Below are 16651 nucleotides of genomic sequence, written 5' to 3'. Positions count from 1 at the left end.
TGGTTCACCCCCAAACTAAAAAACCTTAGAAATGAAAAAAAGTAAAATGCAAAACTGTATGGAGAAATAACCCTTCCTCTGCCAACAAAGAAATCCTCCCCAAAATATAATCTGACTACAAAAAAGAAATCCTTCTAGCAAAACGAGACTCCTTTAACCATAGGATTGATAAAGCCAGTTCCAATACCAGAGAACTCTTTACCATTCTAAGAGAACTTGAATCTTCCACCCCACCGATAGACAACTGCATCAAGGACAAACATTGGTGCACCAAAATTCAAGACGCCTTAGTCAACAAAATGTATCCACTTAAAAAAAAAAATAGCTACCCAAAAACTTAGTCTGCCCCCCCAAACCAAGACCTATTATACCTAAACCAACACAACATTTTAAATTCACCCCAACAAGTGCAGAAAATAATTTCCTCACTCAAACCCTCCAACTGCTAAGGAGACTCCTGCCAGCTATGGACATTAAGGAAGCTGCTAGTATTCTAGCCCCTTTCATCACCTCACAAATTAATGCCTCCTTCCGGACATGCACGGTAGCCACCAATCTAAAGAACTTCAGACCCATCACCACTGTACCCTTTTTACTTAAGATTATTGACAAGGCCGTCTATAATCAAATACAAACCTACTTGGAAAATAACAAACTAATAGGACTTAGTCAATCTGGCTTCAGGCCACGGCACGGAAACTGCCCTGATCGACCTAAAGATCCAGATTGATGATCTAAAGGATAAAGGGAGGTCCGCCTTGTTGCTTCTGCTGGACCTGTCGGCTGCCTTCGATCTGGTTGATCATGAAGTGCTGTGCAAACACCTCTCCACAGTGACACATTTCTCAACAGAGGCAACAACGTGGATTCGGTCCTTCCTCAACACTAGATCAATGAGGGACTTTTCTACCTCAGCAGCAGCCCACCCAATCCCCATATCCTGTGGAGTCCCACAAGGTTCATGTGTATCGCCCACCATGTACAACGTGTTCACTAAACCTCTGTTTGACGATTTGGACCATCTGGGTGTCACCTACACGAATTATGCAGATGACACCCAGATCCTCATACCTCTGTCGGGCGATTATGACAAAGACCTGGCCCTTATGAACAGAATCTACCTAATCATTCAGGTATGAATGGCCACTCATGGCCTATGCCTGAATGATGACAAGACTGAACTTCTCCTCTTAACGTCTCCCTCCAACATGAAGAAATTGAATGATCAATATCGTTCCTTGAACATTGATGTCAATGTCATCACAGTGGCCAAAGAAATAAAAACCTTAGGTTTTTACCTTGACTGCTTCTTGAACATGCGTAAACAGGTCAGCGCAACCGCCTCGGCTACAGCCTACACCTGTAATCTCATTCATGACTGCAGACCATTTCTACCCACCAAAAGTTGCACCACACTAGCCAGAGCGCTAGTTTTGTCCAAAATTGATAACTGCAATGCTCTCCGTTTTGGGACCAGTAAACATACCCTTAAACTCCAGATCTTGCAGAATAATGCACTCAGAACGGCCTTAAATATCCCTCGCAGGCAGCATATCTCCACGAGATGCAATATCAACTGGCTCTCCATTAAAGAGAGAATACACTTGAAAACTCTGTCCTTGACGCACACATGTCTTCAGAACGCAGCCCCCGAATTCCTCATTGATAAATTCACCAAATACAGCAATGCCGGTACTACAAGATCGTCCAACTCAGGGTGCCTTCAAGTACAGAGGTGCTTCCCGGTTTTGGCCACTCAATTGTGGAACTCCTTACCCTCTACACTAAGAGCCTCCCAGACATTCTATAAATTCAAGAAAGACACGAAAAAATTGGCTTACCTCCATCGACACCCCCTATTAGAGCCAGTCAGACTGCCGTACCCTCATCCACATACCCCGTATGTTGGTACGCTAGGCGCTTGTTTGAATTACACTGTTATTTCATCTTGTATTATATGTTTACTTGTATATTGCTTATGACATTCTTGGCCATTGTAACTCTTTGCTTACCATTTTGTCATGTAAATATGTACATTATTTTGTCATGTACTTGTAATTTCTCTTGTGTGTAACTAAGATAATGCATATCCTTGTAATGTGCCCAGTTACCCCAGGGTTTGGAACACAATATAAATAAATAAACGAAAGAATTATAAATATATTAAAGTAAAGTCTCAAGACAAGGTGCCCTGGACCGGGCGTGAGAATTTGTTTTAAGGCCCGTGTTTCCAGCAACCTTTGGCCCCAGGTGACAGTGGTCATAGACGCATGTCTGACTGGTTGGGGTGCTCACTTGTCAGATCTTAGGTGAGCAGACTGCGGTCTCTCACGGAATCTCGGGAGCACATCAATTTGCTGGAGTTGACTGATGAGGCTGGCGCTGTTGGCTTACCTCCCCTCTGTAAAACACAAGACTGTGCTGATCCTAACAAACAATACAGTGGCCATGCATTACCTCAACAAACAAGGTTGATTGGGTTCCTTGCCTATGTGCAGAGAAGCCATGAGATTGTGGTTCTGGTCTCCGGAAAACAGCGGCTCTCTGACAGTGGTTCATCTAGCCAGACGGGAGAACGTCATAGCGGATTCATTGAGCAGACAGATTTTGGTCCCCCATGAGTGGGAGCTTGGTCGGAATTTCTGCAGAGCTTCTCTCTTTGGGGGAGGCATTAATGGTCAAGTGGACTTTCAACCTCCTTATGCGTTGCTGCTGATCCCGTTCGTTCATCCCGCTGGTCCTCAGGAGACATTTGTTCGTAAACGCACTGATCCTGATCGTCCTGTGCAGTTGCACCTGGAGCGTTCCAAGTGCCAAATGGAATTACCACTCAATGATCTCAGGCCCAAATAACCAGACGGACTCAAAGAATATGTCAAAATGCTACTTTATCATCAGCTCAATAAAGTAGGGAAACCTAGCGAACTAACAGATTGCAGCTGACACACACTCGAATACGTTTCCGTTACACAAAAGCTTTATAGCTCAATGTAGGTCAGCTATGACATCATGCTACGTGGCAAACAGTAAAAACATATCGAACTGAGGGTTTGCTTAAGGGAAACATATGTTCTTATTTTTTGTTTAAGTGTTAGTAACATTATTGGATGTCCCTTATCTGGTAGGCACATTTGGAACTACCACACAACTGCATATAATACAGATACTAGCAGAATAACAGCAGCAAATTGTCTTCTGCAACAGTGTATAGTCCATCATTACCTAGGCCCTCATGATTGGTTGGCATTCTCTCCCAACCTTGGATATTCAGCTTGTTAGCAGCACGTAAGCAAAACGAAACCCAGGTGCAGGGAACATCGTCAGACCAATAAGCCTACCGTCTCATCAGTTAGGCCCTAAACCAGTGCATCTTCTTTGTAGTTGACCTTGTTGACTGTTCTTTTCCTTGGAACTTTGAAAGGAGTGAAGGCACATTTCTATCTTTGTCTGGAGCTTAATGAATAGACCTTGTTTCCTGGGCTTGCACCACGTGTGAGGAGACCACCATTTTGTCCATGCTGCCCTTTTATTTAGTGCTATTTAATTCAATTATACTGGGTGCTATTACTCCTCTTGGCTTCTGGAGACTTGGTTGCTCCGTCTTGCATATGCTTTCTGCATCTTTGATGGTTCAATACTTGTTACTTGTAAATGTTCACTCCTTTTAATAAAAGAGAAATATGTTGTGCGTACGTAGCTTATCCCATTCGACTCCTTTCGTGCATCGCTGTTATTTATCGCTGTGGCATCCTGTTTCCTAAGCCAAGCAAATATCCTTTTGTTCTTTGCTCAAAGCCGTTTTCCAGCACCTGTGGGTTCAGCGGCCATGGTCTCTCTGCTTCAGGTTTTTCACTTACTATTTTTACAGAGTTGACATCCATTTTTTCATCATGGCCGCTTTACCTGTGTTCTATTTTCTACTGTAGCAAGCTTCTATATGTGTCATGTACCTTGCGTTCATGCATATATACATTGACTGCGTCTTTTCTCACTTTTCTTCTCAGTATCTATGATTTCTTCGTATTTGCATACATTTTCTCTGATATTTTAGATACAACTTCATTCTTTAAGTATTCGAATATCGTTTGTGTGTCCTCGTGTCTTCTCTTTTTGACATCACTTTCCACTTGTCAGATTTCACTTATAGCTCTTCTATGTTCAGTGGGGTGAAGTTAGGCACCCATACACGTATCCTCATAAAACATGCAAAAATAAAGATAACACACCCCGTCAGGGAATAAGACCAAGAGATGAGTTGCAAGGATGACAAAATGTCAGCAAAGAACTCGAGAGCGCCCTGTCAAAAAGTAAATGGGCACAACATTAAAAAGACACCAAGTGTCATAAGTGACATCATGTATAGGTAACACATCAGCATATTGAATTGGCTGGAGACATATACTAAACCCAGCTCCATATGTGATGCCTGGGCTCCATTGGTTTCTGCTTCTCAGTCGATCATGGTGCACGTGGTCAGCTGGGCTCATCTTCGAGGTGAAGGTCAGGGCAGCGAGGCATCACAATACCAACTATCTAAGCTAAACAGGAAGTAACAAATCACAAATACTGGTCAATACTTGATCATCACATGAAATGGGGTGCTTAGGAAAGAGTGAATAATATATGGGCATTCCGAACTACACATTCAGGGCTCCTGTGATGGTGCAGTTCCCGCTCTCAGATGCCCGTCTCAGGGGTTTGATCTACAATCTGCCTTTCCTGGTGCCTCATGATATAAGCAGACGTGTGTTGCCTTTAGGGGGAATATAGTGTTGCACAGGATTAAGTCTATGGTGGGTGTTCTGGAATGGTCACTGCGAGTGGGTCAGATGTGTATCAACATGAAAGAGAGTGGAGGGTCGGGACTGGTGGACTCTGGCGGGTGGGGAACGACAGGGCATGGTCAGTTTAGTGGAGATGGATGGGCACTTGTGTTGGGGCCTATGTCAGTCTCGCACTCTGCTGATAGTACATTCTGCGGAAACAATTCTAAACAATTGCAAATATAAATGGCTGGACTTCCATGAGAACAAGGCTTGTGCGGAGCTGGCAGGGTGTGGCGATGTCTTGGGCGCTCTCTGCGAGGTGCTAGGGATGGGATAGCGGAGTTTCATTAAAGGATGATTTTTAACAGGCCTAGTAAAAAAGATGGCGCCGGTTTTAATACAAAATGGCGTCTGATCTTGGGGGTATGAGCTATGTTATTTGTCTAGATCTGTGTGGTATATGGGGAAGTGCCTTGGGGGTGGGTGTCTCTTCCCCCTTGGCCTACACGTGATCTATTCACCCCGGGACAGGCGAGGGGGTGGGATGTCTGCAGACATCCTTCTACCACGGCAGTTCGAGGGTACATTTGATACGGTTGTCTGAGAGCATAATGTCTCTCATATCTTCCATGTGGTATTGTGATGATACCTGTTGTCATGCATAGTGTCTTCCTGTTCTTCCAATATGATGCAGGTGAGGGTGCGGGCACTATATATGACGTGTACATTTGTCTCTACAGCCCTGTGCTGGGCCTGGAGAACGTGGTATCCAGATTTGTTGGAAATGTCCATCTGCCCTCCCTGGCTTGTTTGTCACAATCCCCACTGTAACACAGTTCTTGCAGGGTTTGTGTAACCAGTTTGCTCCCTGCCAGTTGTAATGAAGGCATGGTATCAACAGTAAGACAGACAGAAGTGATCACAGTTCACAGGTGTTTATTAAACTTCAATTGTGTTCGAAAAAGGCCTAGCTAAACCTAAATCTAAAGATGGGAGCAAGCTACAACCATAAAATAATAACACAGTCCTAGGGCCTACACTTACAAACCTATTGCAAATCCTTACTTCTAAACACATAGTGTGGGAAACGATGTTCTGCAAAAGAAAAGTGTTGAAGAAATTATATGTCAGGATATTCAAGTTGTTGGCTTCCCTTTGCCAGGTTTTCAGCACGGGATGAGGTGGCACAGTCTCTGGCTTCTCTAGCACGAGGGTGCAATTCAAAACTTCAACATCATGGCCTTCTGTGCCAACGTCTCTTTGCCATTCAAAGTCTTTTTCAGTGGGCATGATGCAATACGACAAAGTTCCTTTCTCCTTAGGATTTCACACGTACACATTCTCGAGTGATTTTCTGTTCACCCCGGGTCCCCCTCTGCCGGGCTGAGACCCACTTGAACACAAAAACCTTCTCGGGTGATTTTAACACAAAGCTTTCAATTGCTCTCCCTCTGCCGGGCTCGGGACAACTTTATCAACTTTGCCACAAATGTTTTTTGCTAACATCGAAGACTTTCGATTGCGCGCAGGGTTTTACTTGACCCATCACAGGACTACTTTGATTCACAATTCTCTACAACTCGTTCACTTTTCAGCTGGATACCTTACAGAGACCTTCGATTGAGCACCCACGTGGCGCCGGACCACTCTGTTAAAGGTATTGTATCTTCATTTCAAAGTTCAATCACTCATCAGCAGTTCAACTTTACTTGCATCTTTTTATCACGCGTATTTCTAACAATGTTCGTTCCAGCGCTCGTCATGCCATGTTGCTGCTTGCAACCTTGGCTTCAACATAGACTGGTCTTGTATCAGTCTCCCCAACTCACCGGCTGTGTTGATTTCACTGACGCTGCTTTGTTGTTGGAGCCAAGGACGATACCATAGGGACTAGTAATTCTCCTCGACTTGATTGACGAGGGAGGGCCCCGGGTATCTCCGACACACAATGCAGGAATCTTCAGCCTATTTTCCTGGTCTTACGCTTTCCATTCTCGAGGGCTCAGGAGAGCAACAGTTCCTTTTCGAAAAGGTCAAGGGAACTTCCCTCCTTGCAATCCCCTTCTGTTTTGCCATCTTCCTCCTCTTGTTAAACTGCCATCTTGGAACTGCTGTTGCCTCATGTGCTTTTTCCTCGCTCAGAGTGTAATCTCGTGCTTCGCCTTTTATCCGTGTGAGGAAGCTTAATGGAAGTCAGGTGTGTGTGTGTGTGTGTGTGTGTGATGGTCAATAATTGCCTGATCTTGCCTGTCCATTGTATTGGGACACGTCAGGTGTACAGCTTGGATGTTCTTCTGTTTTCTCTCATAGCGGGCTGTCCGTGAGAAAGTGTTTGTGTTGTAAAGGGGAGGGTTGGCATTTGTAAATATCCTACTTGGTAGCATGTGGTAAAGGTGTTATAAGGACGGGGATACCGCGTCTGACCATCCGGTGTCCCACTCCCCAAAGAACCCTCACCCAGGTGATCCTCCCACACTGGTCCACCCCAGGAACTGGATCCAAAAGTGATGGCCATGTATTGGCCACCTGGATGACAGATACCCGGGGACTGGTGGGTGAGACACCTTCTGGCTTCTCACACTGTTTGAGGTTCCGGTGTAACATTTGAATTCTGTTTTAACATTTCTTATGGGTGCTCCGTTTGATCCCCTTCATTCATGTTTAATTAGATTGTTCACCCTTAAGGTGATTTTCCTGGTTGCCATTACTTCCGCGAGACAGTTGAGTGAGCTCCAGGTATCCGTTTTACTTCCCTATTTGTTTTTTCCAAAAAGACGGTGACTTTGACACTGAGACCCTCCTTCCTGCCGAAGGTGGTCTCGGCTTGCCATCTCTGTCAGAAGAACCTTCTTCCTTTTTTCTTCCCCCTTCCAAGGCAGAGTAATGATTTAATTGGCTGGACCCAGTACAGGAAGTTCTAAGTCTCTCGTACCAGAGGCTAGGAAGGATGACCAGCTTTTTGTTTACACTGATGCTCGTGCTGGCAGGGCTGCGACCATTCAGACCCTGTCTGGGTGGATGATTCTCTGCATCTTAGAATGCCACCATCTGGCTTGGAAGGATGTGCCTGAGGGTCTCGGGGCTCATTCTACCAGAGGAGTGGCTGCCACCTCTGCCCTGAAGAGGCTAGGTCCCTGTCCTGGACATTTACCAGGTGGCAACATGGGCATCTCTGAACAGCTTCGCCATGGGTTGGATTTCCTTTTGTGCCAGGATGCCCGTTTTGGTGAGGCAGTCCTTCAGAGTTTTCTGGTTGAGGGTGGTGTCCTTGCTTTCCTCCCTCCTCTAGATTACGTACTGCTTTGGGAGGGATGAATCCGTGGCAGGAAGGAATCCATTAGAAGAACAAATTATTTAACTTTCGGTAATGGTCTTTCTGATGATGTTCCTGCCACAGAATCCTCATCACCCTGCCTACCTGCTCCTCTTGAGGGAAGCTAGTATACCATCGGTTTTACAGTCCCGGTCAGAGTACTAAGGAAAAGGGTGAAACTGAGGTCTTGGGGCACGGCATCACTACTTATGCTGGCCCTGATGTAATTTCTGGTGAGGGGCGCGTAGCGGCGTCAGATGGAACCGTCACAGAACCGATCAGTGCCCTCTGGCGATGGAACCGTTTTCAGAGAACAGCTGTGCTGGGATATGCATATCCTAGATGAGGAGTCTGTGGCAGGAACACCCATCAGAAAGAAAATTTCTGAGTGGTAAGTAATTTGTTTGTCTAGCCAAGTAATAACACATCATTTTTTTCATTCATCAGCTATCGGTTGATGAAAAAAAGGATGATGTTTTTTTACTGGGCATCTATGATAGATGGCCAGTAAACAATGCACTGTTGCGCTCCTCCACCCCTGCTCATGCTCCTACCCTCCACCCGCTCCCTGGCTCAGCACAAACACACATACACACACACACATGCACTTTCACACACATCATTCACTCACTCATTCACACGCACATCCATGCAGCATACACTTTCTCATTCACGGATACATTAACATAATATACAAATCTTACCTGCTTCCAACTTCGGTCTGGAGTCTGCTCCGCCGCGGGCTCCTCTCGGCTCCTGCTCGCCCCGCTCAGTTTTTATGTGCAAGAAGGCACAGGAGTACCCCATCGCACATACAAACATGCAGTCCCTCAGCCAGCATTCCGAATGGGACATGCAAGTCTGGGGATGCAAGACTCCCTGGCCTTGCATGGCTCATTGAGCATGCACGGCTGGGGAACTTAACTGTCCAAGGGAAACCGGTTTCCCTTTGACAGATCATGCAAGCACAGGAGCGCTCCCTCTACTGCAACAAGTTGCTGAGGTCCCGTTGCAGGACTGTCACCCTCCATAATGGGCGAGGGTTCTGGTTGGTCGGCGCCCCCTCGCCCATTATGGACAAGTCGCCCTTGTATGCTGAGATTATAGGGACGAGAACTGTTGTAGATGTGGGGGGGATAGATTGGGATGAACGTGGGTAAGAGAAGAGGGCAAATGATCAGCAATTTTCGTGAGTCTTGTGATTTTTTTCCTATTTAAATTCAGCATATAAACCACCTTTCATTGTGACCTCACAGGACCTCTTAAAGGAAAGATGCACTCTATATTTGTGTAGGTGTAAACTGTGGCTAGACCTAAAAAAATATAATCAACTCGTTACAAGTAATTTTGAAAACCCATGCCCCCTCCAGTGTGCTTGCAGTCACTCTTTAGCTAGAAGGAGCGTGTGTTTGTTTACTGCCGTCGGAGTGGTGACGGTAGTGAATTCTTATGAAAGCTAGAACAGTGTGTTTTTGGAATTCACTGCTCTGATCGCAGTAAATAAGGTCAAGCTCTCCCTAGCTAAAGAGTGCCTGCAAGCACTTGAAGGGGGGTGACGTTTGATTGCCCTCAGAGCATTGAATCAAATGAACACATAAACATTGCGAAAATGGATACCCGCAAGGTTTTAAAAAACAGGCCTTTCGAACAAATTCAGTTGCTCATTCTATATTTCAAAATTACTTTTGAGTTTGATTTTTTTTTTTTAAGGTATACCCCATGTTTACACCTATACAAATATAGAGTGCGTCCCTCCTTTAAATATGCACAAGTGTATTGTTCATGGCCTTATAACCAACCATGTACTTACGTATTGGGAGCCATGCCGCCCCCTGTAGTATAGACCTGTGGCCACCTATTAGTATTAGATAGCAATAAAATAGAACACTATCAATCTGTTACTTAGTCTGAAGTGTTTCTTATTTAGGAATGTGAAAGATGGAAACTGCTGTTTTCCTGAATGCAACTATTCTAAGAAGTGATTACAATCGAAATGATATAGAGATATTCTTAACACATTGTCTAGAAAGTGCTCTCAAAGTATCAGCTTGATGACAGCTGCTCCCCATCTCTCTGTATGATTGTGCATTCTTCTTCTATAGCCCCCTTCTTCACAATTATCAAAACCAGATGTGTCAATCCAGCACTCTGCTGTTGGCTGGTGGAGGTGACGATAGCACCCGCCATCCCTCCCTCTGCTGTCTCATATTAGCATTGTCTGCGAAAGCCTGCTTCATCTTCAGCACCCAAGCAGTGCTCACAGTGAGGAACAGTTCTCCCAGCGAGGAACACATTTACCGACATAGTTTGAGAACTACAAGAAGAAAAAACGATGCTTGCAAATTAGTTGCTGCAGGCTTACTGTTGGAAGTCAAGAGCCCCCACAAAAGACTGCATGTCTTACATCGGAGATTGTAACGGGTCCAGTATGCCCTCATTTAAGACTCTTCCCCCCCAGTGTCGCAGGAATTTCGCTTGTAATTCTGTCCAGGTGGTTGAACTCGGACTCTAAACATTGTTTTATTAATGCTATTTACGTAGAACAAAGCGTTTGATAACCCTTGACAAAAATGTTACAATTTTATAATCTTAACATGACTACAGAAATAACAAGTGGTACATTTTGAGAACATTAGACAGCAGATTTGTACCTGTCTTTAGGGAAGCATGCTCTTTCCACGGGTACGTGGTATGCGTCAGTGCCATTGGTTGTACAGCTGAAGCAGGAACTGGTATTGATGGAGAATGGTTTCAGGTAGTGGCTTTTGGGCTGCAGGATGCTAAATCCACAGGAGTAAGTTATTCTCGCATACGTTTAAGTGTCAAGGATCTCTATTTTGAATAGCCAGTGATTAGGGGTAATGCGCCTCGAAATCCAGTACTATTCATAAGAAGTTTTTTTTGTGATGGTGGGAATCTTCTGTATTTCCTTTCAATCATAGAGCTTGTCACCTGTAGTTCGATTAATTCGGTCACACCTTTGCATGTTGTGGTCATTTATTTTCAAGGTGACGAGCCCAAAGCCTTGCACTGTGTTGTGTGCACCTGCACATTCTGGAGCAGAGTGACACTGCTCAAATGTTGAATCTTTCCACCTCCAAGTTCCTGTACTCAAGACACTTTTCGGTTTTCTTTTAGCTTCTTTTGAGATGAATGAAAGTTCTCGCTGGACCGAAGAAGAAATGGACACTGCGAAGAAAGGTAAGGCAGTGCATTTATTCTGCTCTTGTTTGCTGCTGGGAAATCTGAGGCCAGTCTATCATTTTTAGAGAACAGATGCTCGTGTTCCGAATATGGATTGCCGGAGGGAGAAGCATATAGGGGAATTGAGTACGCTCTCCGAGTTTGCAAAATAATGCATGTTGCAAGGTATTTCTAGCCTGAACCAGTGATTCATTCAGTAGGTTTAGAGGCGTTTTGCCTGCCTAAAGCCAAGGTGAAACCTAGAACATTAAGAGAATGTTTAGGTTTTAACCAACCCCTAAACCTTTTGTAATTAAGTCATGGGTAGATCAGGTGTCCATTTGTTAAGATGCCACTTATAACGTTTTGGTATTTAAGAAGAGGTTTGGTGGTGGTGTGTTTGCTGCCGATGGCCAGGCAAAGGTTCACGGGGTGCATGACTTCTGCTGGTTTGTCTAGTGCCACACTTGCAGCAGTAGAGCAGCTAATGTTGAAGACATTTTAGTGCATGCTGGTGTTCGCCTCTAGCTTAACACAGGACCAAGGGTGGACTGGCCTATAGAGCACCCTGCACCCTTGGCCTCTTCTGCCTGGTAACCTCTACATTTTCTTATAGGAAAATGGATGGACTTGCTGGAAATGTGTAATATGGTAACACTTTGAAAATCATTTCGCGGGCCTCTTTTGGTTCCCAGTCCACCCCTGCACAGGACTGTGAATTAATTGTTCCTTTGTCAACCACGTTACACGAGGCCCTTCTGAATGTCTGGGTTTGTGTTTTTGTTTGGCCGCAGTTTGCACCCCATGCTGAGGTTACCATGAATTGTGGTCCAGTAATGCCTTTAGTGGCCTGGGGTCCTGATCACTCACTAGAAACCGTAGAGGCCATTGAACCATAATACACATTGCTAGTCATGGATTTTTTAATATATATATATATATATATTGTATGGAAAAAATAATATAGGTTGCACTGCTCATTGCGCACGCACGCACGCGATTCAGGGTGTACTGTGCTCTTGTTGAGTGATGGCCCAAAACTTGTCAGAGGCGGAGTCTCACGTTTTTCACGATGCCCCTCCCCTCCGCAATGTCTGTGGACAGCACATTACTCTCAGCATCTGCATACAGGTAGGCAGCCTGCAGCTCTGTAGATGTTTTTGGCCAGCAATTCCTATGATCTCATTCCATTGATTTAACTGGCTGAAACTGATGGGAATTGTAGTCCAAAACTTCTGAAGAGCTGCAGGATGCCTATCCCGAGTTTATGCCACGCTGTGTCCCCCCCCCCCCCCGCGAAGGCTGCATTTATGGCTGACCTGCATATTGACCTTTACACTGTAGTTCCACATTTGTGAACCCAAGCGTTTTAGGACACGGGTCTTTTAATATAACTGTTTTTTTAATTTCCAATCTTTATTTTCAGATCCATTGCCTGAACATAATATACAATCAGTATCAATGTAAATAGTTATTAGCAAAAAAAAGTTGAAGGAAACGGAAGTAATTTAATCAAGTCAAGTAGTATTCGAAGTAAATTTTTGAGCTCTGCGTGTTTCGGGGTTGCACCCTCCGAAAGGAGCAAGTATTAAACATCATCAAAAAAATAAGGAAAAATATCAAGAAATATTGTTACTCCTACGTCCCCGTCACCTTTCCTCCATACTGTATGGGCATCCCACACCAGTGACAAGAGACAGAACCTTTTTCACCTGAAAAAAATCATCTTCCACTTTAAATTTAGAGGCACGCGGGGCGCGGCCCTGGGAGCATGCGCTCCCCTGACTCCGCCCGCCGGTGCCACTCCCCAGTCCTGTTTTCTGCGTCGACTGGACCGGGCCCTTTTCACCAGCGATCCTGGTTTAGGCCTACGGCCTAGTAATTCCACGTGCTCTTCCCCGGAGAAGTGTCTTTTTTTTTGTCTTCTCTTCTTGTCTTCGTTCAGATACTCTGTCCTCTGGTGCCTCGCTCCTCCCTGGTGCATGTCGACATCAGCGGGCTTCAGCAGGTGTCCTGTCTGCAAGGGGCTCTTCCCTACGTCCAGCCCCCACACTCTCTGCCTCCGCTGCCTTGGCCTCGACCACGGCTGGGAGAGCAGATCACCTCCAAAGGATTTGAAGGAATTTGTCGAGCACAGGTTCAGGCCCATCGTTGGGACACTGTTTTCATCCGCACCCTGCAAAGGTGGCTCCTTTCCCAGGAAGTGCACGAGCCAGTGCAGGTACCGAGGCTGCTACAGCTACCGACCGTCAGTCCGAGGGGTTGCAAAATTCTACCGGTGAGGGCCCTGAGGGACTGCAAGGTTTTGTTACCGGGTTTACGCCCTAGGGTCTATACCAGACAAATGTCTGAGGGGGTGCCTGTATTCAGCACTACCGGCGACACAGCAGAGGGCAATCCGCCTTCCAGGCCTTGTCCTGAGGTGCAGGGTCCACCGCCAAGAGTCTTGGAAGAGGCCAGCCCCAGCGCAGCAAGCGCCACGGCGCAGGCATGTGGCATGCAGCCAGACAAGATAGCGGCTCGTCCGACACCATCCCCCTTTGGGGAACAGGTAGGGGAACGAGTTTCAAGATGGGACTGGTCTTCACCAGGCACGTGGCCCACAGCATACCCTTCTTTGTTGCAGGGCAGGTACACCCCGCAGACGAGGCAGAGCATGTCCAGACCTCAGCACCCTCAGGGCCACGTGCCCATACCCATGCCTCCAGTCGCTCCACCGGCCTGTGAGGACAGGCTTTTTTACAAGTGTATGACCCTCATTAGGTCTCCGCAGATGGGGGTCATCCTTAGGGATGTGATCAAGGACATGCTCCCTCTGGTTCTGCCACTAGCACCCACGGTCACTCCGCCCTTGGTCCCAGCGCTCCCGGCTCCTGTGCAGTCCCCGCTGACCATGCCAGTTCCCACTACACTAGCATCTCCAAAGCCTCCACAACAACCGCCGGCTCCAGTCAGTAGGCCAGAGCCACAGGCACCCAGCACTCTTCCTGTGGCACCGGATCAACAGGACACCTTGGTTGACACGGATGAAGAGGAGGACCCGGACACGCCGTCTTCGGCCATGGCCTTCCACGAACGGCTCACCAGCCTGGCCAAATATTTTGGTCTTCCATAGCCCGAGGTGGAACAACCAGAGGCGGGGGTTGTGGCAGAGGTCCTCACTCTATGCCCCATGGCTAGAACAGCGATTCCAATGCAAAACGATGTGGTCGCACTGGCCAAGAAGGGATGGCTTAAACCCCATTCAGCACAGCCTACCAACAGGCACCTCAACGCCAAGTTCATGCAGATAGAGGGGGGATCCACTCTTGCTGACGGTACACCCGCAGCCACACTCCTTGGTGATCGCAGCAGTGTCGATCTACTCCAAGCCACAGTTGTTTTCAGCCACATCCACCTCAACACTCTTGGGAAAGGAGGAGAAAATCCTGGAAGCATACGGGAAGAAAATGTACTCCAACGCTTCCCTCCATCTTCGTCAGTCTAATGTGTAAGATATGCTTGCAGCGTCAATCGGAGACTTTGGCGGGAAATCACTGAGTTCCTTCTGGAACTTCCGGTGCAAAGCTAGGCACGCTTCAAGGCGGGGCTGGCCGAGGCCAAGATTGTCACCCAAGAAATAATGGTGACTCACATCGACACCTCTGGCCGTGCCATCTGCATCGCTACGGACATGAGCAGGACGTCCTAGCTTCGGGCGACCAAGTTCAACCTGGACGTACAGGAACACATTCTAGACCTTCCCTTTGAGGGTGGCGACCTCTTCCATTCCACCATGGACGAGGAACTGGATAAGTAGAAAAACAGTTCCTAGACTGCAAAATCCTTATCGATCCTCACGAAGGCCACTCCCAAGGCATATAGCCAGACACACCAGCGTTCAGACAAGGGTCGGTCCTTTGGTAGGTTCTGGGGTTTCCAAGAATGGCGGTACAGGCAGCCGGACAGGTCCCCCAGCCAGCACCGGCGCAAGCAACACAAGGCCCACGCACAATAGCTTTTTTCAGTCTCCCTCCTTTACCTGAGCCTCAGACGCAAAGAAGGCATGGCACACCCATCCGGGTCCATGTGTCTCCGGTGGGGGGCAGGCTTGCCTTCACTACCAATGCTGGCACAACAGGTTTGCGGACCCCTGGATCCTATCTGTAGTATCCAAGGGCTACCGCCTACCAATCCCTCCCACTCCTCTCTCCTCCGCTCCCACAGATGGGGACAACAACTCTGTTGGCAGAAATTCGCTCGTTCGTAGAGTGTCAGGCGGTGGAAGAAGTCCCATCCTCCCAGCAAAGTCTGGGCTTTTTTTCACAGATTTTCACCATACACAAGAAGAACCAGGCTGGCCTGAGAGTTTTGTTGGACCTTTCCACCTTGAACCATTCCCTTGCTCTTCAAAAGTTCAAGATGGCTACCCCAGTGCTTAGCAGACACATTGTGCAGGGGAGAATAGATGTGCTCCCTAGATCTGAAGGATGCTTATTTGCGCGTCCCGATCTGGCAGCCCAATCAGTCCTTTCTGAGGTTCAAGATCATGGGCTTCCACTTCCAATACAACTTTCTACCCTTTGGCCTCAAGTCAGCACCCAGGGCTTTACAAGACTGATGAACGTGGTGGCGGCCCTGCACAGGGCCCAGGGTCACCACATCTGTCCTTACCTAGATGACTGGCTCATCAGGGCAGGGTCTCCAGAGCCAGTCCACCACAGAGCCTCCGTCCTCATGCTTTCACTACAAGAATTGGGATTTTCCATCAAGAAGTCACAGCTGGAACCCACACAGTCTCTGATGTTCCTGGGCCTCATCTGGAATACGGGTTCGGAGAGAATATTCCCCTCCGAGGACAATATCACGGCCATCAAGAGGGCCACGGCACACTTTCTCAGCAGAGCGGTGACCTCAGCATGGTTGTACCAGCAGCTCTTGGGCATTATCGCAGCATGCCTCCTGGCAGTGCCTCACACGAGGCTCAATGTGAGGAGATTGCAGTTGCACTTCGCATCCTCCTGGCATCAGGAGAGGGGTTCCCAGGCAGAACTAGTCACATTCCACCAGAGCTCCACCAGGATCTGGTCTGGTGGAGCAAGGACAGCAACTTGCAGAGAGACAGGTAGTTTCGTCTGCCAGCTCTGCAGGTCACCATCACAACAAATTCAGGGTTGGGAAGCTACACTGGACTGCCTCTGTGTCCATGGAGTATGGTCCCGACAGGTGCAAGCGGTCCATATCAACTGGCTGGAGTTGATGGCCACCTGGCTCGCTCTCAAAGCCTTCCTCCCGATGATCAGTGGCAAGCCGATCTTCATTCAAACGGACTGCTCCACCAGCATGTATTATATCAATAAGCAGCATGTCCCCTCCCCTGTGCACGCTAGTAGTCAACATCTGGGAGTGG

General features: G+C 47.2%; 1 protein-coding gene across 6 annotated transcripts in view; it reads left to right on the top strand.

Moving 5' to 3' along the window:
- The window catches only part of NCOR2 (nuclear receptor corepressor 2), a 2813293-nt gene that overhangs the window by 1857322 nt on the left and 939320 nt on the right, over positions 1–16651 (top strand). For all 6 annotated transcript variants that reach the window (XM_069619703.1, XM_069619702.1, XM_069619704.1 and 3 more), the window contains one exon: positions 11218–11280. In XM_069619703.1, coding sequence (XP_069475804.1) covers positions 11218–11280 — 63 coding nt within the window. The remainder of the gene's footprint in view (positions 1–11217; positions 11281–16651) is intronic.

This window comes from Ambystoma mexicanum, chromosome 10 (genome assembly GCF_040938575.1).
Source record: "Ambystoma mexicanum isolate Mex_15411 chromosome 10, UKY_AmexF1_1, whole genome shotgun sequence".
NCBI lineage: Eukaryota > Metazoa > Chordata > Amphibia > Caudata > Ambystomatidae > Ambystoma > Ambystoma mexicanum.
This window is presented reverse-complemented; position numbering and strand designations above follow the sequence as displayed.